Source organism: Thamnophis sirtalis, unplaced genomic scaffold, assembly GCF_051295495.1.
Source record: "Thamnophis sirtalis isolate CommonGarterSnake01/CBP01778 unplaced genomic scaffold, rThaSir2_p1.2 scaffold_3, whole genome shotgun sequence".
Taxonomy (NCBI): domain Eukaryota; kingdom Metazoa; phylum Chordata; class Lepidosauria; order Squamata; family Natricidae; genus Thamnophis; species Thamnophis sirtalis.
This window is the reverse complement of record NW_028261383.1, coordinates 78018812-78042392: the sequence shown is the minus strand read 5'-3', so window position 1 is coordinate 78042392 and position 23581 is coordinate 78018812. Positions and strand designations below refer to the sequence as shown.

At 42.6% G+C, this 23581-nt stretch overlaps 1 protein-coding gene across 1 annotated transcript in view; it reads right to left on the bottom strand.

Annotated features, from left to right (window-relative positions):
* Positions 1–19534, bottom strand: part of MST1 (macrophage stimulating 1) — a 29281-nt gene extending 9747 nt beyond the window's left edge. Inside the window, exons 1-11 of the mRNA XM_087709254.1 lie at positions 19157–19534; positions 16333–16465; positions 15342–15454; positions 13583–13697; positions 10430–10566; positions 9581–9701; positions 7770–7888; positions 6376–6535; positions 4262–4392; positions 3164–3266; positions 1423–1559 (exon numbers count right to left, since the gene is read on the bottom strand). Of these exons, the coding sequence (XP_087565380.1) occupies positions 1423–1559; positions 3164–3266; positions 4262–4392; positions 6376–6535; positions 7770–7888; positions 9581–9701; positions 10430–10566; positions 13583–13697; positions 15342–15454; positions 16333–16465; positions 19157–19241 (1354 nt within the window). The 5' untranslated portion in view covers positions 19242–19534. The remainder of the gene's footprint in view (positions 1–1422; positions 1560–3163; positions 3267–4261; positions 4393–6375; positions 6536–7769; positions 7889–9580; positions 9702–10429; positions 10567–13582; positions 13698–15341; positions 15455–16332; positions 16466–19156) is intronic.
* Positions 19535–23581: the final 4047 nt, after the last annotated feature.

Sequence of the window (23581 nt, the reverse complement as noted above, 5' to 3'; positions counted from 1 at the left end):
ATTTCACGTATTGTTTATTTATTTCAGTGCAGTCTCTGAGGTGCCAAAGCCTACGAAGCTTATCGTTCATATTCATTGTAGAAGGCTTTTATTTCTACAAAATACATGTGTTTTGTCCCGAGTGAGTGACAAGCATGCCTCTGTAAATTGATTGTGAGTTGAACTATGCGTGAGCTTTTGTTGTGGCATCTTCTGGTTCAGGATCATTTTAAGAAGGCAACTCAGAGTTTTCTGGTTTCTAGCACAGCATCCAGCCAAACCAGATTTCAGGCATTAGTTTTAGCAAAATACTTGGCATTCAGAATCATATGCCATTACATATTCATGACTGTTTCTGAAGCCAAAAAAGTAAGACATGAAATACTCCATTTATTTTTTTGGAAAAAACAAACAAAGGAAAACTACTACTTTGCAAGTATTTGAAGCAACATGTATTCCGGTTATTGTTAAATTAACATTCTCCTTTTCCCAAACCATTGCTGTCTGAAGTTAATAGAATTGGAATCTATAACATTTGGAAAACAAGAGATGCTCAGTTCTATTAAAAATATCAATACCTCAATGATAAACCAAAAAAAATCATATAGTTGTATATTTTATTCATGTATTTATTAAATTTATATGCTGCCCATCTTCCCTCTTGGAAATGGGAGTTGTGGTTGTGCTAGAATCAGCTAGACCAGTGGTCCCCAACCTTTTTATCGCCGTGGACCAGTCAGCCTTTGATAATTTTACCGTGGCCCGCTGAGCGCGCGCAGGGGTGGGGGGGCGTTGTTCGCGACGACACATTGATTGTTTATATATCAGATTGTTTTGATTAAAGGCGCAGGAACACCGGGGAGACGTCTTCTGAGCGAGGCGTTTTCTGTAGAGCCGCAGGGAGACTGGGGAGACGTCTGCAGGGTCGCAGGTACACGTCAGCTTTGGGCCACACGTGCGTACCTGCGCGGGGCTCTCTTCCCTGGAGCCTTTGCGCACGGCCCAGGAGCTTTTGCGCACGGCCCAGGAGCCTTTGCGCTGCAGCGATCATGTCCCCCGGCCGCTGCAGCGATCATGGCCCCCGGCCGCTGCGCGGCCCGGTGCCAGGTACTCCACGGCCCGGCACCGGTCCGCGGACCAGGGGTTGGGGACCACTGAGCTAGACTATTTAATTTATATTGTGAATGCATGCACCACCTATTACTATGTGTTCAAAATTCAAATGCTCAAACAATTTATGTTGCATACAAAGAAACAACTACTGCATCAAAACAGGACAGGTATGCCAGAGCCCTCACTTCATCTGGCCACAAAGAAGTCAACATGGGCATGAAAAATCTTGGCCCCAAGGAGAAAATCTAAGCAAGAAGATGACACCTATAGCTGGCGCCCAAAAGTAAACACGAAGGCAGCGTCCATTATTTCATCATGACTCAAACTTACCACATGGTTTAATGGCACAGTAATCAAATTGGGTGTTAGGATCCATAGTGTAGCACCAAGGCCCATGACTGTCATTGTCAGGGTTACGGCAATAGTTCTGTTCAAGACGCACATTAGGTAGTAAGGGAAAGAAATGCCTAAGAAAATTCAAGAAGACTGTTCAGTATTGTGCCATTTTTTTCTGTTTCGTATTTGGGAGATTACTGGGTTTTTTTCCCCTCATAAAAGTTACACACAGTTGTCAATGTATTCTTATGGATGATTCAGACACTTGAAAACATTTCCATCAGCAGATAATTTTTCTCTAAAACTCATCTTTGACTCCTGAAAAAAACGCAGTTTTCCTTTACCAAGAGATATACTCACTCTCATCTATTTGCATACTTCTGACAAACACCACATTTCCCCTCAAAAAAGATACTACATCTACCTGCTGTAGCTCTTCTCTATTTATATATAAATTGCACTTGTTTATTGTATAGTCTCCGTCAAACTCAGCTACATTGGTCTTTGATAACTGCTTTGGAGGGGGTACTTTAGAGCTTTGAATAAGAATTATAATGCTGTGAGAAAGTTGAAAAATGATAAGGCTGCTGGTGGAAACAGAGTGATATCGAGACATCTTAAAATGCAGATCTATTTTGCTTGCAGAGTAGGTGCACAATTTGTTGAATGTGCGAAGGTTGTGTCTCTCTGACAATTGGAAAAAGGCTGTTACTGTTCCCCTGATCAAAGGCAAAGATAACAAAAATAAATGCAAAAATTACAGGGAACTTTGAATGTAAGAGAACCTGAGAAGGAGTTTGCAGAATTCTGATACAAGGACATAAAATGGTAACAATGAGCGATATCTGGTCTTTAAATGATCCAATCACCTTTTCTGTTCTCACTTGTCTCTTTCTTAATCATACAGTCACATCATTCAACAGATGTTCTTTCTTGGATGGATAGCCATCATCTTTGTGGGGAAGAGCTGCAATCAGAGTTGGCATTCAGCAGGTTCTGACCAGTTCTGAAGAACCAGTAGTGGAAATTTTGAGTAGTTCGGAGAACCGGTAAATACCACCTCTGACTGGCCCCACCCCCATCTATTCTCTGCCTCCTGAGTCCCAGCTGATCGGGAGGGAATGAGGATTTTGCAGTAACCTTCCCCGGCCACACCCACAAAGCCGCACCATGCCCACAAAGCCATGCCCACATAACTGGTAGTAAAAAAAAATGAATCCCACCACTGGCTGCAATGGACTATGAACATAGGGCATTTCTATTTTTATGGCCTTGCCCACCACCTTCATCCTAAAGAGAAGGTGGCTTCTATCTCCCAAAGCAGCCATACAACAGGGAAGTACTATTCTAGAACTCCCTTTTTTCAGTAAGCTTTATGAGCTCACCAATTTGCCAAAGTTCCAGAACTTAAGAAAGGGCCTACAGCAAGTGACCAGCCACCATTTTTCTCCTTGTGTTCCATTGAGATATTTTTTCCCCTGACACTGAAAATATTGTTTTTGCTAGGTCCATTTTTATACTTTCATTCATAGAAGTATAGTCCATATTATTATTAACATTTATTTCTCAAAAACCTGGCATGGTTACTAACAACAATCTGATATGCTGCAATCTGAGCATTTTTCATGAAGTCTGGGTACTAATGGGGTTAATGCTTTCTCCCTATCATGACCAAGGCTTAAAGAGGGAAGTGGAAGCAGCATACTGATAGATTTCCCACCATTCATATACTTACTGGAGTGTGTGAGGGGTTTGTTCCTTCCATTTCTGGCAGGTAATTCCTTTCCGGGTCTTACTAACTGTGCCTTGATAATCTTCCCCATTTCCATAGTAACAATCTGTGGAAATCAAAGACTCACCTGAGTTCATTTGCCTGTCTAAGTGCACATATTATGTACAAGCATTACACTTTCCAACTACCAAGGAATTGTGCTTTCCTGGAAGATCTAGAGAACAACAGATTACCAATCTCTGTTTAGTAACTAATGAGAATCTCTGAGAACCCAAGACTTTCTAGAAGCGGTAACCTTGAGGGGGAAACATTACAGTGAGAAAGGAACATCCTCGGTGACTACAGAAAGTTGGATTAGAGATGGGCTGAAAGGGGGAATAGAAAATTAGGAGTTGGGATGGAAAAATAGAAGCACTCGGTATTTTGCTATAGATTCCCCTTCGATCGCATCAACTCTGACATATGGAATCCTGGTGACATATAGAATCTTTATAGTCACTCAAATGATATGCAGATAGAACTCTTCCGTGACCCGACGAAAGCGTGCACGACAAAAGTGTGCCGACAAAACCGCGTTGCTAAAACCACGATGTCATCAACGCGCCGACAACAGCGTGTCGACAGAAGGGCGATTTAAGTTAAGGTAAGAGTTAGGTATAGGGTTAGGGTTAGGGGTAGGGTTAGGGTTAGGTTTAGGGTTAGGTTTAGGTTTAGGGTTAGGGTTAGGGTTAGGTTTAGGATTAGGATTAGGTTTAGGGTTAGGTTTAGGGTTAGGTTTAGGGTTAGCATTAGGGTTAGCGTTAGGTTTAGGGTTAGGGTTAGGTTTAGGTTTACAGCGCCCTTCTGTCGGCGCGCTGTTGTCGGCGCAATTCAGCGCTCATCCGTCGGTGCGGTTCAGAACTCGCGGTTTTGTCACCGCGGTTTAGGCGGGCGCCCTTTTGTCGGGCGCCCTTTTGTCACTGAACCGAACTTTTCTGCTTCTTTCCTCATGCCAGGAGAATAAACAATGGTATTTCAAGAATTAGGAATAATACAACCCAGACTCCTGTGAGAAGAGTCACTGCGAAAAACCATCTTCTAGATCCCAACTCCCATTCTTACCTTCTGCCTCCACATCCTCAGCACAGCGCTCGATCTGGAAACAGAAAGCTCTAGGCAGGCTGGTCATAGTAGTGAAGCACCAGGGAGCCTCTGAGCCATCAGGATTCCGACAGTAATTCTCACTTAGGTCTCTAGAAGGTAGAAGCAAGGCAGAACCTCAACACCCTCCTGAAGATGGACCCAAATGCTTCTGGCTGGCCTCCAACATAAACTCTGTTGCAGTTTCCAAGACTGAGCACTCTGGAAGATTCTTCAGGCTTAATTGGTCCATAGCTATAACATAGCCTGTAGTCATAAGATTTTTTTTTAGATTTACACAGTCTCAGAGTTCTGTAATCATCCAAGTTAGTTTACTATATAGGATTTCAGTCAGTTTCTGATCTCCTTCAATAGATTGTCTTAACTTTGAAATCTCTAAATGATTTATAACTGGAGAACCTGAGACGCTGTCCTTTCTAGGTAAAATATTTTGCTATTGTCACCAGAGGCTGGCCTGGAATACATCTGTCCTCAGAGAGAAAACTAGTGACATCTGGAATCAGGGTTTCTTCTAAGATGGACAATCTTTATGGTCAAGCTATCCTGCCTATCCTCATGCCTTGCTTTAAGACTTGAGAATGAGGCCTTGGGGCAAGTGTGCCTATGGAGAAACCTGCCAGACACTTTCCAAGTTTCCAAAGAAAAGAAGAAAGCTTCCATATTAGTTCCTTTGCTTAGGGGGCATCAGCAAAGCCAGAGAAGAAATCATTCAGCTTGCTGATGGGGAGCAGCATACTCAAAAATTAGGATACCACCATCTAAAAATGAATTGGAAACAGCAGAGACAGGTTTGGGGCAAGCAATGGGGGGTCACAAATGATACAACCGGCATTGTTTGGGGTCAAGATATAATTTGTGAATGACATTTCACTCACTCACGAGAAAAGGCTTAGAGTGAGGCACTGCAGGCAATCTGGCCACAGTCTATGATGTCACAGCACAAAGGCGTCACTCTGAGGAAAGAAAGTGGGAGTGATGGAGATGGGCACAGCAATCCATCCTCAATCCTGTTTGACTTCTGCACTAAAAATACAGGGAGTGAAATGTAGAGAAGGCACTAAGAGGCACAGATATTCAAGTGGAATTCCTAAATGAAACCAAAGCTCACAGGCAATTTTCAAAGAACATTTTGTTGGAGAAAACCCAAAAGGAGGGGTTAGTAAAGCATTTGGCTTCTTTTCCTTTTTCCCTTTTGAACTGTAATAAGAATTTCCTTTTTTTGAATATACACTCCCTAAAGCATAGGATGCACAGTGTTTAAAGAGAATTAGTTCTGAATCATTTTCTAAAGTTTTATTGTTTATCATGCTGTGCAAACAACAACAAAAAAATAATGTCCCTTTTTCATGGGCTGATATGTGTAAAACTACTTTGACAGAAACAGCCTTCCTTCCTCTAGTGAAATAATAAAGTCATTCTATGCCCAAGTGTCATCACTTGACTGATTGTCAATCCTGAAGCAAACCTGGCTGGGGCCATCTTTGAGGCTTCAGGGTTGCCACTAGATGGCAGGGGGAGGGAAATAGCTGGAGTTTTGCAGTCAAAACAAAAGGTTTTCCTGTGAGAACCAAGGTCATTTCAAGAGATGCCTGGGAGAGGAGGAGTGAAATAACCAAGCAATGGGTCAGCACCTTGATTAGAGTATATGACTGATGACAAGGAAAACTTTCTCTTTAATTAGTTGAAAACTATGGGAACTTTAGAGTCGGTTTTCACCCGTTGTGCCAATATGATGTATCAATAAAATTGTTCTTTGAGGAATCTACCTGCCTTGGAGTTCTGTTTTCTATGGGTGCATTATTTGGAATGCTCGCACTGATCTTCAAAACAATAGAGCAAAAGTCCACCTAGTTGAATGGGGGATAACTAGCCCATTCCTGAGCTGTAGGGTAGACCAAAAAAGAAGAAACTCTACTTTTGTCCCAAACCAAAATGGATAATCTCATATAGTGGGATGAAGCTCAAATGAAAGGACTTTTTATGTCCAGCAGCAGGAAACCTTTTCAGAGGAAATGCTTCCACTCCCATTTCTACTTTGACTATATTTCTGGCAGAACAGCATCACCAATGCATACTTGCATGGATATTTCTCAGGGTGGAAATTGTGTCGGTGTGGTGTCTGTGAGTCCCAACGTTGGCAGGGGACGCCCGATGTAGTGACATTCACCTTGCCTCGATAGTCTTCTCCTTTCAGCCGGAAGCAGCTGGTTGTAATAGACAGATGTGGATGTTTCTCTGTTTCCAAAAGGGAGAATCCATGGAAATCAAATCACAAAGTGTATCACAAATCCTTCATAGCAGAATGAAAAAAAGGATACTACATTCATTCCTAAACTTACATCAAAGAGGCTGGAGAAAAATGTTTTGGGGATCCCATCTGGGTTGGTCCCATTCTGCTAGAGATGAGTTCCAGCAAGAGTCCAAAAGCTCAGAAGACTAAACCTTCGGCCCCAGTGACCAACCCAGATTGGATCCTGCAACATTTTCCTGGGACACGTATATTCGCCTTCACTCATAATAATGTTTTTACTTATTCAAGATTCAAAACTGCATTTAAAATTTAAAATTTTGTTCTGCAAAATTTAAAAAACTGCAAAATTTACATTCCAGTTTTCATTAAGTGCAATCTACAATTACAAAATGGATGGAAGCGGCGTTTTCAACTTCGGCAACTTTAAGATGCATGGACTTCAACTCCCAGAATTCCAATGCTGGCTGGGTTGCGGAGGTTGAGAAGCACTGGATTAGAGACCACACTGACTCAGCAGAAAGAAACAAAAAACAAAAAAACCAACTCTGCATACATTGTTGAGCACATCATTCCCATCCATCTTTTTTTTCCTATTTATCTGGTGTCCTGCCTTATGTTTCTATTGTGTTACTGTTATCCACATAAAAGTGTTAAGGTTGGAATAAACAAAGTTTGCTTCCTTTGGGACTGCCTTCCAGTATTGTTTTCAGAGGCTCTGGAAAGTTCTGTACCTTTTGAAATAGATAACAGAGATTGTTGCTACTAAGGGCCTCTATCTTTTTATCTCTAGACTGTTGTTTATAGCTCTCTCTGTGTGTTTATGCCTGTCTTTTATCCCATTGGCTAGTTAACTGTGTTTAGGTTGTTGTAGATGTATTAATATGTACGTTTCAAGCTATAGTTTTTGCTCAGTGAACTGAGCTTGTTCTGATCTGGATATAGGGACTAATTAGGATGCAAACTGAACTAGAAAGTAATTACATTAATTTAACCACCCTGAGGACTTTCACAGTGCATTTTATATATTAAGAGACAAATTTTGTGCATCATAAGAAGATTATTTTTTTCTTTATTACATGTAGCTTTTGTAAATGCATTAAAAGATCAGATTGGTCTCCACATAAGGTTTCAAATTCCCCTTGGTGTCTGAAAAATAGACTATGACTGATCCCTTTGTGATATATTTACAAATAGGTCCTGAAGTTCAGAAGGACTTACTGCATTTATGAATGTGACAGAATTCACGCTCTTTGGCAGGATCCACTGTGTAACACCAAGGTTTCTCAGAACTGTCAGGATTACGGCAATAATTATCAGCAAGGTCTTTATCAGGGTATCTTTAAAAAATAACAGAGAAAGGAAGAATTAAAACACTATTCTCAATATTGAAAATGGATGTGCTTCATAATGTCAACATCAAAGGAAAAAGCAGATCCTCTGGTGGCTATAACTATGGTGTTTGTTCATTGTGTCAAATTGGAAGCAGGCTTGTAAGAGGCTAATAGGTGCAATAGGAAGCTGCCTGGTGCTTTATACCAAATGAGACCAAATGAGATCAGTTTAGCTCAGTTCTGCCCATCTTAATACAATACAATACAATACAATACAATACAATACAATACAATACAATACAATAGCAGAGTTGGAAGGGACCTTGGAGGTCTTCTAATCCAACCCCCTGCTTAGGCAGGAAACCCTATATCATTTCAGACAAATGGCTATCCAACATCTTCTTAAAGACTTCCAGTGTTGGGGCATTCACAGCTTCTGGAGACAAGCTGTCCCACTGATTAATTGTTCTAACTATCAGGAAATTTCTCCTCAGTTCTAAGTTGCTTCTCTCCTTGATAAGTTTCCACCCATTGCTTCTTGTTCTATACTCAGGTAACCTGGAGAATAGTTTGACTCCCTCTTCTTTGTGGCAACCCCTGAGATATTGGAACACTGCTATCATGTCTCCCCTAGTCCTTCTTTTCATTAAACTAGACATACCCAGTTCCTGCAACTGTTCTTCATATGTTTTAGCCTCCAGTCCCCTAATCATCTTTGTTGCTCTTCTCTGCGCTCTTTCTAGAGTCTCCACATCTTTTCTACATCGTGGCGACCAAAACTGAATGCAGTATTCCAAGTGTGGCCTTACCAAGGCATTATAAAGTGGTATTAACATTTCACGTGATCTTGATTCTATCCCTCTGTTTATCAGCCTAGAACTCTGTTGGCTTTTTTTGGCAGCTGCTGCACACTGCTTGACAATGGTTTTCAGGCAGAAATTTTATCAAATGTGAAATGCGTGATTATTATATTTTTTTTATTTATGTATCTTATTTTCTGCTCTTCTCTATTAAAACTTGCAAAGAGTATTTTTAAAAAAAAAAGATTAGTAAGAGGAAGCCTGATACACTGTGGTGAAGTTCGTCTTGCGCCTTTTCTTAAAATCGTGGGGCCTCAGTTAACACAACAAAGCTGAATATTGGGAAATTTGGGCATGATAAAGGGAATTACATTTCCAAGGTAAACATAAATGTACTATGAAATGTTGTGCTAGAATAAGTAATTGCCACCAATTTAGCTTTAAAAAATATAAAGGATTAAGTCTATCAAAGCCACACTGTTATACATGGATGCCAATGTATAGAACACAAGAACTAAAATGCTTCTGCAGGTTAAACCAGTATGCATTTTCCAAAGGTATATAATTCACTTTTGTGGCATCAAAAAAAATCTGAACTAGCCACTGGACCTCTGATCTAACAAGGTTCCTCTTACGCTGCTATGGATCCAGGCTGCCATGGAGATGCTTGAAATTAAACCTGGAAGTGTCTGTGTCGCCACTACGTGTATTCCACATTAGTGTGAAAAAGGTTTCTGACAACTGCAAAGCCGTTACTCATATAAGTCAATTCCTCTGACTGATATTAATAGCTCCATCTCCCATGGATTTCCTTGTCAAGTACCATCATGGCAACATTTCATAGAAAACGCCCCCTTTCCTGCTGTTTTACAGATTACACAATGGCTAAAATCAGTACTTGTTTGGCAGGTATGGATGCTTGTGAGGGTGCTGCAGGTCCCAGCGTTGGCACTCTGTGCCTGACACAGTGTGATCAACGAATCCCCGATAATCCTCACCATTACATGACACACAGACAGCTGGAAGGCAAAGACAGAGCATTAATGTAAGAGGTATGCAGTAAGAGTCACTCAGAATCTAGTCAGCCCTGCAAAGTTGTCCAAATCAGGAGGCTGATTCAACATTATTTAAAAAGATTATAATAATTTGCAAGTCTAACTAATTTCCCCCTTCCTTCCCTCTCATACTTTGGGATTCAGGAGAAGCCAGTATGTGTCTCTTTCTCATATTTTCCCTGTGCCCTGGGCTCCAAGCTTGCTCCTGTTGTTATCTTAGTGGCTTCTGGATAACTTCTCTAAAATCATCTACTTGGCTCCTTAAACATCTTCATCAAAAGGTTCAAGGGAAGGTACCTAAGAAAACTAATTTACATGAATGAACTAGACAGAGAGTATGAGAATTCACACATTCTCCACTTCCTTCAAAAACAAATTTTGAGCATGCACTCAAAAGCCCAATTGGGCTTATTATCCAGGGAGGTCTAATTTTCAGGGAAACTGGGTTATTGCTGGGTAACTTTGGATCAATCACCCTCTTTCAATTCGGCTCAATTCACCTCACAAAATAGTTGCTTTGGGGAAAATAGGAGGAGGAAGGAATATTATATATCTGCCACCTTGAGTTATTTATAAAAATAACTAAGATATGCTTAAAAAATCTTTAAAAATGAATGTGTCCCTGATTAATTAATTATATGGGTTGGTTATATGCAGTTATGTGTGTCCTGCAGACATCTTAAATCAATTACCATTTTCACATTTCTTGATGCCGCAGCTTTGATGTCGGGTAGTAGGATCAATTGTGTAGCACCAGGGACCATGCCAATCATTATCTGGATTCCGGCAAAAATTTTCTTCTAAACCATTATATTGGGATGGACGAAATCTTAAGAAACAAAAATACAACACAAGACAAAGAAACTGATGGATGGAGGATAGATTTATTTTTTATTTTTTAAAAGTGATAGATGAGCAGAAAAACAGCAAGAAATCGGGCTTGGGGAAATATTTTTCTCTGTTGTCTACCCTCAATACCATCACCTGAGAACTGGAATAGTAAAGGAAGAGTTTATTCAAGAGAAATGAGAAACAGGGCGAAAAAGACTTATCACCTAATTATGGTTTGGATGCATTGGTTTTCTGTTTGTTTTCTTGCCACCTGCATTCCATTTCCTAGGACAGTGTAATGCTGCTCTTGACTGGAATACAAAGCACTACATCCTGTCACTTATAAAGTTAGACCAAGCAAAGTAGATAGATTCACTTATGGACCACATCTGGCTTGCTTGGTGATGTAGCAATTTTGTACAGAGCACGATTCCCTAAGCCAGCTTTCCAAAATGAGATTCGTTCTGGATCACAGGTGGGTTCCTACCGGTTTGGACTAGTTCGGCCAAGTAGGTAATAACTCGGCCTGCCACGCCCCTGAACTGGTTCTCTTGGCAGCACCATAGGTGCCGCCATCTTGTTTCAAAGTGTGATCACTACGCTTCATTGTGCATAGCATTATGACCATAATAAATTATATACATTACTAGCACAGAGATGTATGTCTTATAAGAATCTTCAACATAGGAAGCTATGCCTTGAAGAACTGCCCAATTATTGTTCTATTTTTTCTGAAGATATTATTCAGGGACATTTCTTCTGTCCTACTCTTCTTGCATAGGTAGTACCCACTTCTTCTTATGTTATTTAATTTGTGTATTTATACCAGTGTTTCCTAAGCTCAGCAACTTTAAGATGTGAGGACTTCAACTCCCAACATTCTCCCAACTAGCATGCTGGCTGGAGAAACTCTAGTAGTTAAAATCCACCCCCATTAAAGTTGCTGTGATTGATTTCCACATTGCCTTTATTTGATGTATTTACACATTGCCTTTCAAGAATTTAGATTTAGATTTAGATTGTTTATTTGTATGCCGCCCTTTTCCCTGGGGGGACTCAGGGCGGCTCACAATCCAAAGGAAGGGGGGGAAAACAGACTTTTACATATAAGACAGTACATGATTAAAACGCAACATTCATACCATTCGGGCGGGTTACAATCTTTAGCCCCAGGCCTGACGGGATAGCCAGATTCTAAGGGCTGTGCGGAAGGTCTGGAGAGTGGTGAGGGTACGAAGCTCCACGGGGAGATCGTTCCATTGGGTCGGGGCTACCACCGAGAAGGCTCTCCTCCGCGTGGTGGCCAGTCGGCATTGGCCAGCAGATGGAACTCGGAGGAGGCCTAAACGATGAGATCTAATGGGTCGTGTGGAGGTGATCAGCAGTAGGCGGTCTCTCAAGTACCCAGATCCACTACCATGAAGAGCTTTATAGGTGGCAAGTAGCACCTTGAAGCGTATCCGGAGATCGACAGGTAGCCAGCGCAGCTCGCGGAGGATAGGTGTTACGTGGGTGAAGCGAGGTGCACCCACAATCGCTCGCGCGGCTGCATTCTGGACTAGCTGAAGTCGCCGAATACTCCTCAAGGGCAGCCCCATGTAGAGCACATTGCAGTACTCCAGCCTAGAGGTCACAAGGGCACGAGTGACTGTTGTGAGAGCCTCCCAGTTCAGGTAGGGGCGCAACTGGTGCACCAGGCGAACCTGGGCAAATGGCCCCCTGGTCACAGCTGACAAATGGTGTTCGAAAGTCAGCTGTGGGTCCAGGAGGACTCCCAAGTTGCGGACCCTGTCTGAGGGGTCCTGTTTGGGAGGGCGCTTCCTCTCCCGGAGTTCCTCGGTGAACCAAGGGGGCCTCCTGGATCCACAGCCTCGGAGCGGCCGTAGTGGCGCAATCCGGTCAAGGGACCCCGTCGCTGCCGAGTTCCAGGCAGCAACCAGGGTCTCCACCGGACTGTGGGCGAGAGTATCAGGAATAGCCCCAAGCTCCGTCTGGAACCTCAAGGGATCCATAAGTCGCCTGGGGCGGAACCATCTGGTCGGTTCCTCCTCCCTACAGCGGAGGTTTGGCCTCCGAAAGTCAAGCCTCAGTAGGCAATGGTCTGACCACGACAGGGGTATGATCTCATTACCCCTCAGACCAAGATCACAAGTCCACTGCTCCGAGAGGAATACGAGGTCGAGCGTGTGACCCGCTGAATGGGTTGGGCCCCGAATTACCTGGGTCAAGCCCATGGCCGTCATGGAAGCCATGAACTCCTGCACTCCATCAGAGTGTTCACCGAGCGAAGGCAAATTGAAATCCCCCAGAACCATAAGCCTGGAGAACTCAATTGCCAGCTCGGCTACCGACTCGAGGAGCGAGGGGAGGGCTGCTGCAACGCTGTTGGGAGGCAGGTACGTTAACAGCAAACCCACTTGACCCTTGAGGTCCAACTTCACCAGCAGGGACTCACACCCGACAAGCTCCAGAGCAGGGATCCTACAAGGTACTAGAGACTCTCGGATAACAATAGCCACACCTCCACCCCTTCCCTGGGCTCTCGGCTGATGAAGCACCTGAAAACCTTCTGGGCACATCTCTACGAGGGGGACTCCTCCCTCCGGGCCCAGCCAGGTTTCAGTAATACATGCCAGGTCTGCCCTCTCGTCTAAAATTAAGTCCCGGACGAGGGGAGCCTTATGAACTACAGACCTGGCATTTAGCGACAACAGCCTGAGACCAGGGTCCTGATTACTCGCACCATCTGGCCTTGGAGTGGGACTCATAGGGCCGGAAGGAGGGATCTCTATGACATAGCGAGCCCTCCTTCCCCGGTAATGGCCAGCCCTAAAGTCCCCGCCATATCTGCCCCTCCCTGTTACGACCGTAATGCTCCGGCCCACTCCCGTGTCCGTGGTTCCCTCAACCACCCCTATGGCTCCCGCGTTCCCCGGCAGGCCCTCCGAATCAAACACACTCATTTGTTCACTCAGACAGTCAAAGAAGTTCAAAGGGTGACATAAATAGATTACATGTGATCATGAGGAAACTTCAGTTGCCATTTTTGACAGGTTTTTCCTTTTTCAGTCACAGACTGGATCCCTCTATAGGTTGTCCCATCTCCCATGATGCATTTCCTCACATAACCTGTGAAATGATAATTGAGAAATAACTTCTAATGCAAGATGATATGGGAGTCAAGTAAGAGAGGGCTATTTATTTGGGAATATGGTTACATTTCATGTGATATGAGCATGCTGTAATGAGTTCAAGAAAAAAGAAGGCCACATATGTGTATTTTTTTTATTCCTATACTGTAATCAATGTTCCCTCTAATTTTTTTTCAGTGCGCGTGGAAAAGAATAGTGTTGAGCAGCACATAGTTCATGCCTGAACACATGAATTTTTTTCACTGAGCAGAGGAGACGGGGACAGAAAGACCCCCGGTGGCTTGGAGGGATCTCAACATGCTAAATATTGCATGGCTTTCGCTGGGGAGGGGGCTGTGCTTTCCACATCCACTCAAGGAACAGGGGAGGGGGAGCAACCGTCCGGGCTGGGCGCATCTGTGGGCACCTGGCTTGTGCGCTGGGGTTGGCCAGCCAGCTCCGCTGAGCGAAGGTGAGGCTTTCACCAAGGGGCGGTGGGCAGCGATCGGGAGGAGAGGGGAGGGGGTGAAGCTCCGAAAGCCACCCCCTCCCTGAAGGAAGGGGATGGGATGCCACACATGCACTCCTAGGACGCTGTGACATTAAACATCATGGCGTTTTCTTGTCACATGCATGGCCATGCGGCCACGCAGCTTAGAGGGAACATTGACTGTAATATGTGGGTCACTGCTGGACTTCTCTTTCATCAGCAGACTGTCTGGAAAGGTTAAAGGATGTTTTGTCCCAGCTGTCCAATCCTGGGGACAATGTGAGATCTAACCTTTTTGAAAAGCTGTGTTGCTTTTTTTATCAAATAATAGAGGCATATGGGCTTCTTTGGCTAGGAACAAGGCTCACATCTCTTAGATCTAGGAAGGAAAACACACAAATCCAGGTGCAACAACCAATGTTGGACCAACAATTCTTGGAAACTGCCTTGAGTTGCCATGTGCGAAAAGGCGTCAATATAAATTTCCATAAATAAATAAATAAACAATCTTGCTGTTTCAAAGTCGCTGATAGGAGGTAATGGGGAAAGTAGCCCATCAGGATTCCCATTACGTTCATAGGACCTTGAGCAAGGCTTTACTCCAAAATCTCATTAAAATCTCAATAAATTTGATCCCGAGGATGCTTTCAATAAATTTGATGCTGATGCCTCCTATAATGACTTAACTATGAAAAGGGGGTGGGGCACATATGTGAACTTTTGCACTTATCACAGCAGCTGTGGCAGAGATCAATTTACTCCAGATGCCCTCCCAGAGTTTGAGAGCAAGTTGGAGATCAGACAGATACTAAGAGTTACATCAGATATTAAAATGGATACTGATGTGCACTCAGTTAAGTATATTAGGGAAGGCAACTTCTATTTGCTTGAGAGTGTATAAATCAAGACAGGAGATGTGTATCAGCTGGAAGGATGTTCTTTCTCCAGTTTTTTTTTTTATGCACAGCCTCTCATCCATGTGTATCTCTTCTCTCCTTTCAGCAGCCCAAATCCTAAATAAGCATCCCTATTTAATTTGTAGGTCATCAGGCCAGAGGAAGCACAAATATGCATTTTCATTTTCCCTCTCTTGTTCTATCAGCACTCCCTGGTCTTTCTCATGTTTCACTTCCACGCAGACCTTCAACCTACCTTTCTTCTGGTAGAGGTCATAGTGAACATTCCTTTGCAGCCGGGTGTGCGGTGAATTTTGAGTCACAGTCAGCAGTTGGCATCCATAACGCTGCCAGTTGTAGAGAAAGGCTCTGGGAAAAAACATAGACAGCAGCCTCATGAGATATTTTTGGCATGGAGAATTGCTTGTTTGCCTAAACTTTTTGACTCTTTCTCCAACTTTCCTGCTCGTGGTCATTGCCATGTCTAGTTGTGATTTACTTTGCCTGTTTTTTTTTAAAAATATACTGGGCATATAATATTTTGTCTTACCATGTCTCTTTTCTATTCTTCATTTGGTCTTTTTTGTAGACCAGTTCGGACTTTTTGTTCTTCAGTAAGTCTTTGTGGTAGACTAATTTCAGTGCATCTTCTTCACTGTTTTTCCTCAACCCTCAAAGTCTCATTCAGAGCTCATTCAGAGCTTGGTGTGTGTGTGTGCATCAATGTATGTATGGGGATGTATGTGCAGCCAAGTACCCATGTACATGCTGGAGAGACATGTATGCATGAAGTGAAATTAACACATAAGACAAATATCACTCACCCCAACATTCTAATAAAGCATATGTTTTTCAAGTAAAGAAGAATTAAGATTCTTCTGGATCAAGCCCAACTCTTGGGGACCACATAATATACTCCTGGCATTCACCCTGAAGCTCCTAATAGTTTCGCATTCAAATTCAAACTTGCTCAGGGGTTTTTCTACACCAAAATCAGGTGCATGCACAAAGTTTCCCAGTCAAAGATGTTGGGCAGCAGCAGGACCAGGAAAAGCCTTCCCAGGCTAAAATGACTTTTTAAGGATTCTTCTGAATCTTGGGAAGCACCAGGAGAAATTCCTGCTGAAATCCTGGAGAACTGCTGCTTCTTAAAAGGTACTACCAGCTAAAAAAAGCAATGCCTTACTCAAGGTAAAGCAATTCTGCCTGAAGCTATGGCTCCCCCCACCCCACCCCCCACTCCTTACCTGCAGTCTACCAAGGTGTTACATTGCCGGGCACATTCTTCTACTTCATTGATCTGCTCCCCCCTCTGTTGAGCCAAAGTGATCAGGTTAGTAGCCTTTAGCCTTTGGAAGTCATTCAGTGAAGAACGGTTACCTGGAAAGCATAGAAAATGTCAGTCATTCTAGATCTCTGAAAAGAAAACAAAATCAATTGTCAACAGAAACAAGCATGAGGATGTGCCTCAATAATACTGTATACTTAGCACAATTAAATCACAGTCTTTTCTAAGAATTTGAGAATTGAATATCATCACTTTTTTAAGAAGGAGGAACTAGAATAAAGAGACCAGCTTAGCATGAACGAAGTTCCTTGGCTCAAATGAGAGTGCATGATTCTTATATCTGAGACTTCTAAGTTAAAGGACTGTACATTTACCAGATGCACTCCAGGTTGACAAGAATCATACATACATAGATGTTTTCCAGTGTGAGGATGGGAAAATATTGTATTTACTACATTTCAGCCTTAGATATATTATTGCACTGGGTTTTTTTTAAATGCCAAATTGCAGAATGTGTAGCTAAGAAGTTTGAAAAAATGAGAAGGTTTCAATTATTGCCACAGACATTCAAAGGTTTGCTAACAGAGAACCAGAAAGCTTTACTTAATGAATGGTTGCCACAAATCTGTTAAAGATCTCTTCCTCGTGGCTGTGTGAAAATGCTATCTACCAATCCCTGAGTTTACAGCAGCCGCCCCCACCTTTTGGGTACCAAGCATCAGTTCCATGGAGAAAGGTTTTTTCTGTGGACCAGCAAGAGCTGGTTTCATGAGCTGCCTGCATCCCTCAGATGGGGCTTGGCTTGTTTGTGCAGCCTGGTTTCTGGCATGCCCTTGATACAGTAAACTTATGTTTTCTTCAAGTCAGTCTTGACTTCTGGACATGGCCATGCAATTTTCTAGGCAACACTTTTGCCATTAGTTTCTTCCTACAGCTAAGAGATAATGATTGGCTCAGAGTCACCCAGCTGATTCCCTGCCTAAAATAGGACAAGAACTCAGATTTCCTTGCTTCTCTTCCAGCATCTTGAAACACTAGGCCTATATTCTCAACCTTAGCGACTTTAAGCTGTCTGGATTTCAATTCCCAATCACTCTCCGTACATTAGGGGATGGTGGAGTTAAGGCTGGGGGACGAGGGAAGTTTTGAGAGCCATTTGCCAAGGAATGTCTGGTTTGCCACAAGGTGTTTGTGTATGTGGGTGTGTGTGTGTGTGGGTGGGTGAGTGGGTGGGTGAGTGCAGTTAAGTAGGCTTAGACTTTGTTAGATTGTGGGCAAGAATGGAGGTGAAGCCACTCTTCAAAATGGGATCTAACTGTAACATCTACTGAAAAGTGGGTGAAACTCACTATATTGTTCTCATGGGAAAGCAATGCTTCTAGCCTACTTTAATGGCAACATAGTGAAACAACTAAATATGACTTTAAGCTACCCCCAGATACATCTTGGGGATGAAGAAAAGGCAATGTCAGGACGAAGTGACAGAAAAAGAGTTTCCAGTAAAACACCAATGGTTCTGGACAGACAACAAGGCAGAGGGAAATGACAGCTATTGCTCTCTCTAAAGCAGGGGTCACCAACCTTTAGGATCTCAGGGACCACTAAATTCATAATTTTAAATCCTGCGGATCACTAATTTGATCTCCCTAATGGTCAGCTGGGTGGGCGGGGCAAGGTTGTCATGTGACTGGGTGAGCATGGCCAACTCAATGTCACTCATCTCGAGGGGCGCCTTCCCAACCTCTACTCGCCACTCCTCGCCTGAGCTCCTTAGGGCACCAAACAGGAAGCAGTTGCTGGAGTTGCTAAGCAGCCACCATGAGAAAGAGTTGGCAAAATAGCTGGCTCAGTTCAAATTGGATCTAACTGAGAAGGAGGCTCAGCAGAAACACCTCACTGAGTACTACGAGCAAAGGCTTTCCAAGCAGAAGGAAGACCTGCAGGAGTACAAGGCCAGCTGCCAGCCCCTGGAGGCTCAGCAGGCTGAGAATGTCAGCCAATTCCAGACCATGATGTGGTCCCACTGGAATGAGGCCTCCGGCTCTTTGCCACCAGTGGCACTTCCCTCCAGCCTTCGCCCAAAGCCCTACACAAAGAGGCTGAAGCAGACCTCAAGTCAGAATTTCTCCCCCCACTCCGACCGCTACAAAAGACCCCAAAGGGGGAGCCTCTCTGCAGCAACACAAACGTTCATCGCACTTATCCGGCCCAGGGGCCGTAGTTTGAGGACTCCTGATTTAGTGCAATATAAGAAAATGTAAATAATGTTTCTGCGGACCATCAAAATTTTCTCACGGACCACCAGTTGTTGACGGCTGCTCTAAAGAGACAGCTCTTAACAGACCAGGATAGAAATGTCTGATCTTTAGGCAGGAATGAAAACCAGGAGAGTCTGGAGTTCTAGTCCTTCCTCGGGCATGAAAGCCAGTAGGGTGACTTTGGATCAGTCACTCTCTCAGCTCAACTCACTTCACAGGGTGGTTGTAGTGGGGAAAATAAGAAGAGGAAAGAGATATGCTGTCCATCGTGCATTATTTATAAAAATAATAAAGGAAGGATTAAAAAAAAATAAAAAATACACTATCCACTAATATGTGGAGAGAAATATCTCAGGGCAGAAAGCTTTGGTAAACAGCAAAGGAAAAAGGACTCTTCTGGGGAAATATCCTGATTATAGAGCTTACAGTATAGAGAAGCAGCACCTTCTGCATTCTACGGAATTACTCAAACAAGATAGAAGCACCCTGTGAAGATTCAGAGTGTGTCGGTGGGTAGATTCTCACCTTTGCTGGCGGTGCAGAGAAACACAAGGATCAAGACAGCTGTCGCCTGCATGGCTTTCTCCACCACACGCAGTCTTCCCAACATGGTCACATAGATATGTCAACAAGGTTATATCTCCAGAAATATCCGGCAGGAAGCTACAGCTGGCCAAATATTTACTTAGGGTTGGCGTATCAGCAATAATTTCACAGCTTCAAAGCACATGGGGTACGGTTGCCCATTAGACCCTCAGTACAGTGAGCCCTCAGAAGCAGTATTTCTCCGCTTCTCTTTTTCCACTCTGCCCCAGTTTCACAAAAGTTCCCAAAAAGAGACAATCACTCCCCAACTTCCCCAAATGTAATGTAAAGTGAGGCTGGGAAATTGCTCCATATCAGTTCAAGCAGGCCTTGGGTCAAGAGCCTTCCCCTTCCTGTTAGTGGTCAAACAATGGGACCGCCCTACAGTCTCATCGATCTTTACTGCTGACCAAGCCAAGCAGATTGAAAAGTTTCCAAGAGTCCAGCACGAGCCAGATCTGAAAAAGATAGTTGCCAAGTTACGGCCCGGCAGTCTTCTTATGCCAGTGTTTCTCAACCTTGGCAACTTTAAGCTGTGTGGACTTCAACTCCCAGAATCCCCAGCCAGCACTGACTAGGAATTCTGTGACTTGAAGTCCACACAGCTTAAAATTACCAAAGTTGAGAAACACTGCCTTTAAACATTGGCTATATACGACCAATAAAGAAAAACTAACATTTGCAAAAAGATGTTCAGCTTCAGTCTACAAAGCAAGAATATCCTTACCTTTCCATTGCTGAGAAGGACCTTCACAGGGAACTTGTTCTTATCTTGGAGAAAAGGAGCTCCACTGATTTCTATCTTGTGGGTGGAGATCATGGGTGGGCATTATTCAAAATTAGAAATCCAAAAAGATCTAACATTCCTGAATAACAATGGGAAATGCCTTGGTTATACAGTGGTTAATGGCACAAAGCCATTTGCCAGATTATTTGTCTAACATTTTGTTCCAAAACATGTTTATTCAGAGATTTTACGCAGTTCCAGAGTATTTTTCCCCTCACAAATATGTTATGATATCTCCAAGCTTTGTAAATCAGTAGAGATATTTAAAATTTAAGATCATGTCCTAAGTATTCCTCTGATCACAAGCTAATCATAATAAACCTAGACAGAGAAACCACTGTTTTATTTATCGCCTCGGTTCAAATACCGCATAGTGGAATTCTATATTAATTAAGATACTGGACTGATTTGAAAATCCAGTTCAAGTTTTTGAACTGCTTGTATTTTGGGAGGATCTATAAATATCCAGTCCATATTTTGTAACAGTTACACGCAGTTACACGCAAGAGAATAGACTGGGGTCAGCCACAAAAGTTTGTTGTTGTTTTGTTCTGTATAACTTTTAATTGGATTTAAATGAATACTTCTCATAGATACACTTAACCGGGGATATAATTAAAGTTTGTGAAGTGCACCATCTTCAGCTTCACTGTTTCCTGGAATCTTAAGGCTGATTCACATGAGCAGCTTTTCCTAGATTAAGTACTGACCATTTCTCAGGGGCAAAGACAGTGACAATTGCAGATGTATGTCAAAATCAGCAAGATGTCAGACAGAGCATTGCAATGTGAACCCCCATCCCATTCCAGCATATGTCAACATCACATTCACATTCAAAAAGGCTGGGCCTTCGTTCACAATCTTCAATTTGCCATCTTGCTCCATCTTGCTGATCTTGACTGCTCCTTGTGGACATTAAATAAAAAGCAACACATATCCCATTACATATCAAAAGTAATATTCCCAACTTGTGCCAAGTCAAGTAGCGCTGTCTGGTTCTCCGGCTGTGCTTCATTTCATTGTAGGCAAATATCCCACTCCAACTGCTTAATGTGTTGGGTGCAGCAACATTTTCTTCCCTCTGGTTGCTGCCTTCATTGCCCTTTAAAAAAAAGATAAGTACATCAATGGAATGCGAGTAGCGTTTTGTTGCTTTTGCTTCATTTATATACCCTCTGTGTATGTGTATAAAAGAAATGTCCTTCTGGGTTCAGCTCCATGTGGGGAAGAAGACACTGGAGACATGGAGGCTGCTTGGAAAGATGGTTTATTGTTGGACAGGACCACATGGCTTGAGCCCTAAACAAAAAAGGTGATCACATGCTTCAATGTTGGTGGAGAAGAAGAGAAGGGCTGAAGGAGGGACTTGCTAGGCTTTTTATAAGCTGTTCAGTCCCACATCTCTGTTTCCTGTCCCTGTGTATGAAATGTATTCTGTTTGGTTGTCAGACTCCCATGGGGCCATGCAGGGGCTACTCTCTAGGCTGTGTTTTGAATCCAGGTATGGATAAGGTGACCAGATTTTCAGATTGGTAAAGAGGGACACCTTTGACAGGGGGGACTTCATTAAAAATTTTATACGGGGCAGCAAAAATTTTCATATAACGCAAAAATAGTATTGTAATTATTCTGCCTTTTCAATATTTCCTAGGATATTTCATTTTTCTGGGAAAGGGCTGGATGATAACTTCCCACATATGTATATAAAAATTGTCCATGTGACAAAAATGTCTTTCATTTTACTGGAAGTTTAAAAGAGGCTGGACTAACATTCAGTTTGCAAAGGTAAATTAGCATAGTGTTCACCTAATCAAATCACTAATGTACTTCTAAAGTTTAAACACAAATGCTCATTGTGTTAAACTGTCTTTATAGTATGCCAATTCTTGGGTAGATTAATTTAAGCAAAGCAGAGAATGAGCTAATGATTCAGCACCACTGATCTTTTTAAACTCAGGGTTCATCAACCACGAGATGCCAGCAAAGAAATAAAGGATGCTTTCCATCTGCTTCATTGCCAGACACCTTTCCAGCCTCAGTGACCTTAATGATGATATGCCTTTGATTCACTAATATTTTCTAATGAGCTGCTTGATGATTCCCCCTTATAACTGGCCTGCAACCATCCACTATTTTATTAAACAAGGTAGTCCTTGCTTAGCAACTGCAATTAGGAATGGCAACTTGAAGCAGGTACTAAAGTAAACCATCATAATTTTACATCAGCTTTTCTTTGTTTTACAGACCTGCAAAGATATTGTGGGAAGTTATCATCCAGCCCTCTCCCAGAAAAATGAAATATCCTAGGAAATATTGAAAAGGAAGAATATTTCTCTGGATGTGAAAAGAAAGAAACATGTTTTAAAAGACAGAATAGCTGCCTGTAGCATCCTGCCCATCCCCACTTTGTTAATGGGCCATTAAGAAGGCCAAGCTAGTTCATTTTACATAATAAAGACTTCTCCACTTCAGCTCCAGGGGGGATGGGATGAAAAGCATGATAATATTGGCCCCAACTCCTCACATGGCATCTGAGAACTCATCCATACCTGGATTCAAAACACAGCCTAGAGAGTAGCCCCTGCATGGCCCCATGGGAGTCTGATAACCAATCAGAATACATTCCTTACACAGGAACAGGAAACAGAGAGGTGGGACTGAACAGGTTATAAAAAGCCTAGCAAGCCCCTCCCTCAGCCCTTCTCTTCTTCTCCACCAACATTGAAGCATGTGATCACCTTTTCTGTTCAGGGCTCAAGCCATGTGGCCCTGCCCAACAATAAACTATCTTTCCAAGCAGCCGCCATGTCTCCAGTGTCTTTTTCCCCACTTGGAGCCGAACCCAGAAGGACATTTCTTTCATCAATAGTAAATGGAAAGACTGGTTGTATTTATGAATGAATGAATGAATGAATGAATGAATGAATGAATGAATGAATGAATGAATGTATGTATGTATGTATGTATGTATGTATGTATGTATGTATGTATGTATGTATGTATGTATAATTAAAATTAAGGAAAATATGCAGCTTGGCTAAGAGTATCAAATCTGGGCTACAAAAAAGCCAGACAGCTAGGAGATTGCAGCAAAGACTGGGTGGAGTATTCTATATCTTTTTGTTGCCAATATAGTCTTGATTCTGGCAGGCAAGATATAGTAGCCCCCCAATGCAAGATTGTGTAGAAAGTATTTCATTTTAATAATCAATAATAATCATAAGAGATTTTTAATCAAAATGAAACACCTGGGCAGTAGACTGAATGGGGGAATGGACCCACAAGTTAGGGACAAGGCTGGTAACCTAATTTGGCCAAACAAGGACACTTTTCAAATTGTAATAAAAGACAGAGGGGGAAAAAAGGAAAGAACCTTAAAATAACTATTTTCTTGAAAAAGTCAAACTGCCATTGAATATACGAACGTTTCTTCAAGTTTAAACTGAAGTAAGGTGAAAGATGAAACTCAACCTCCCAAGATAAAATTTAAGCCACGTTGAATTTAGCACGAAAGCAATGGAATGTACCATTCCGCCTACGGGTGACTCATTTTTAATGGGCTGGTCCTGAAGCGATGC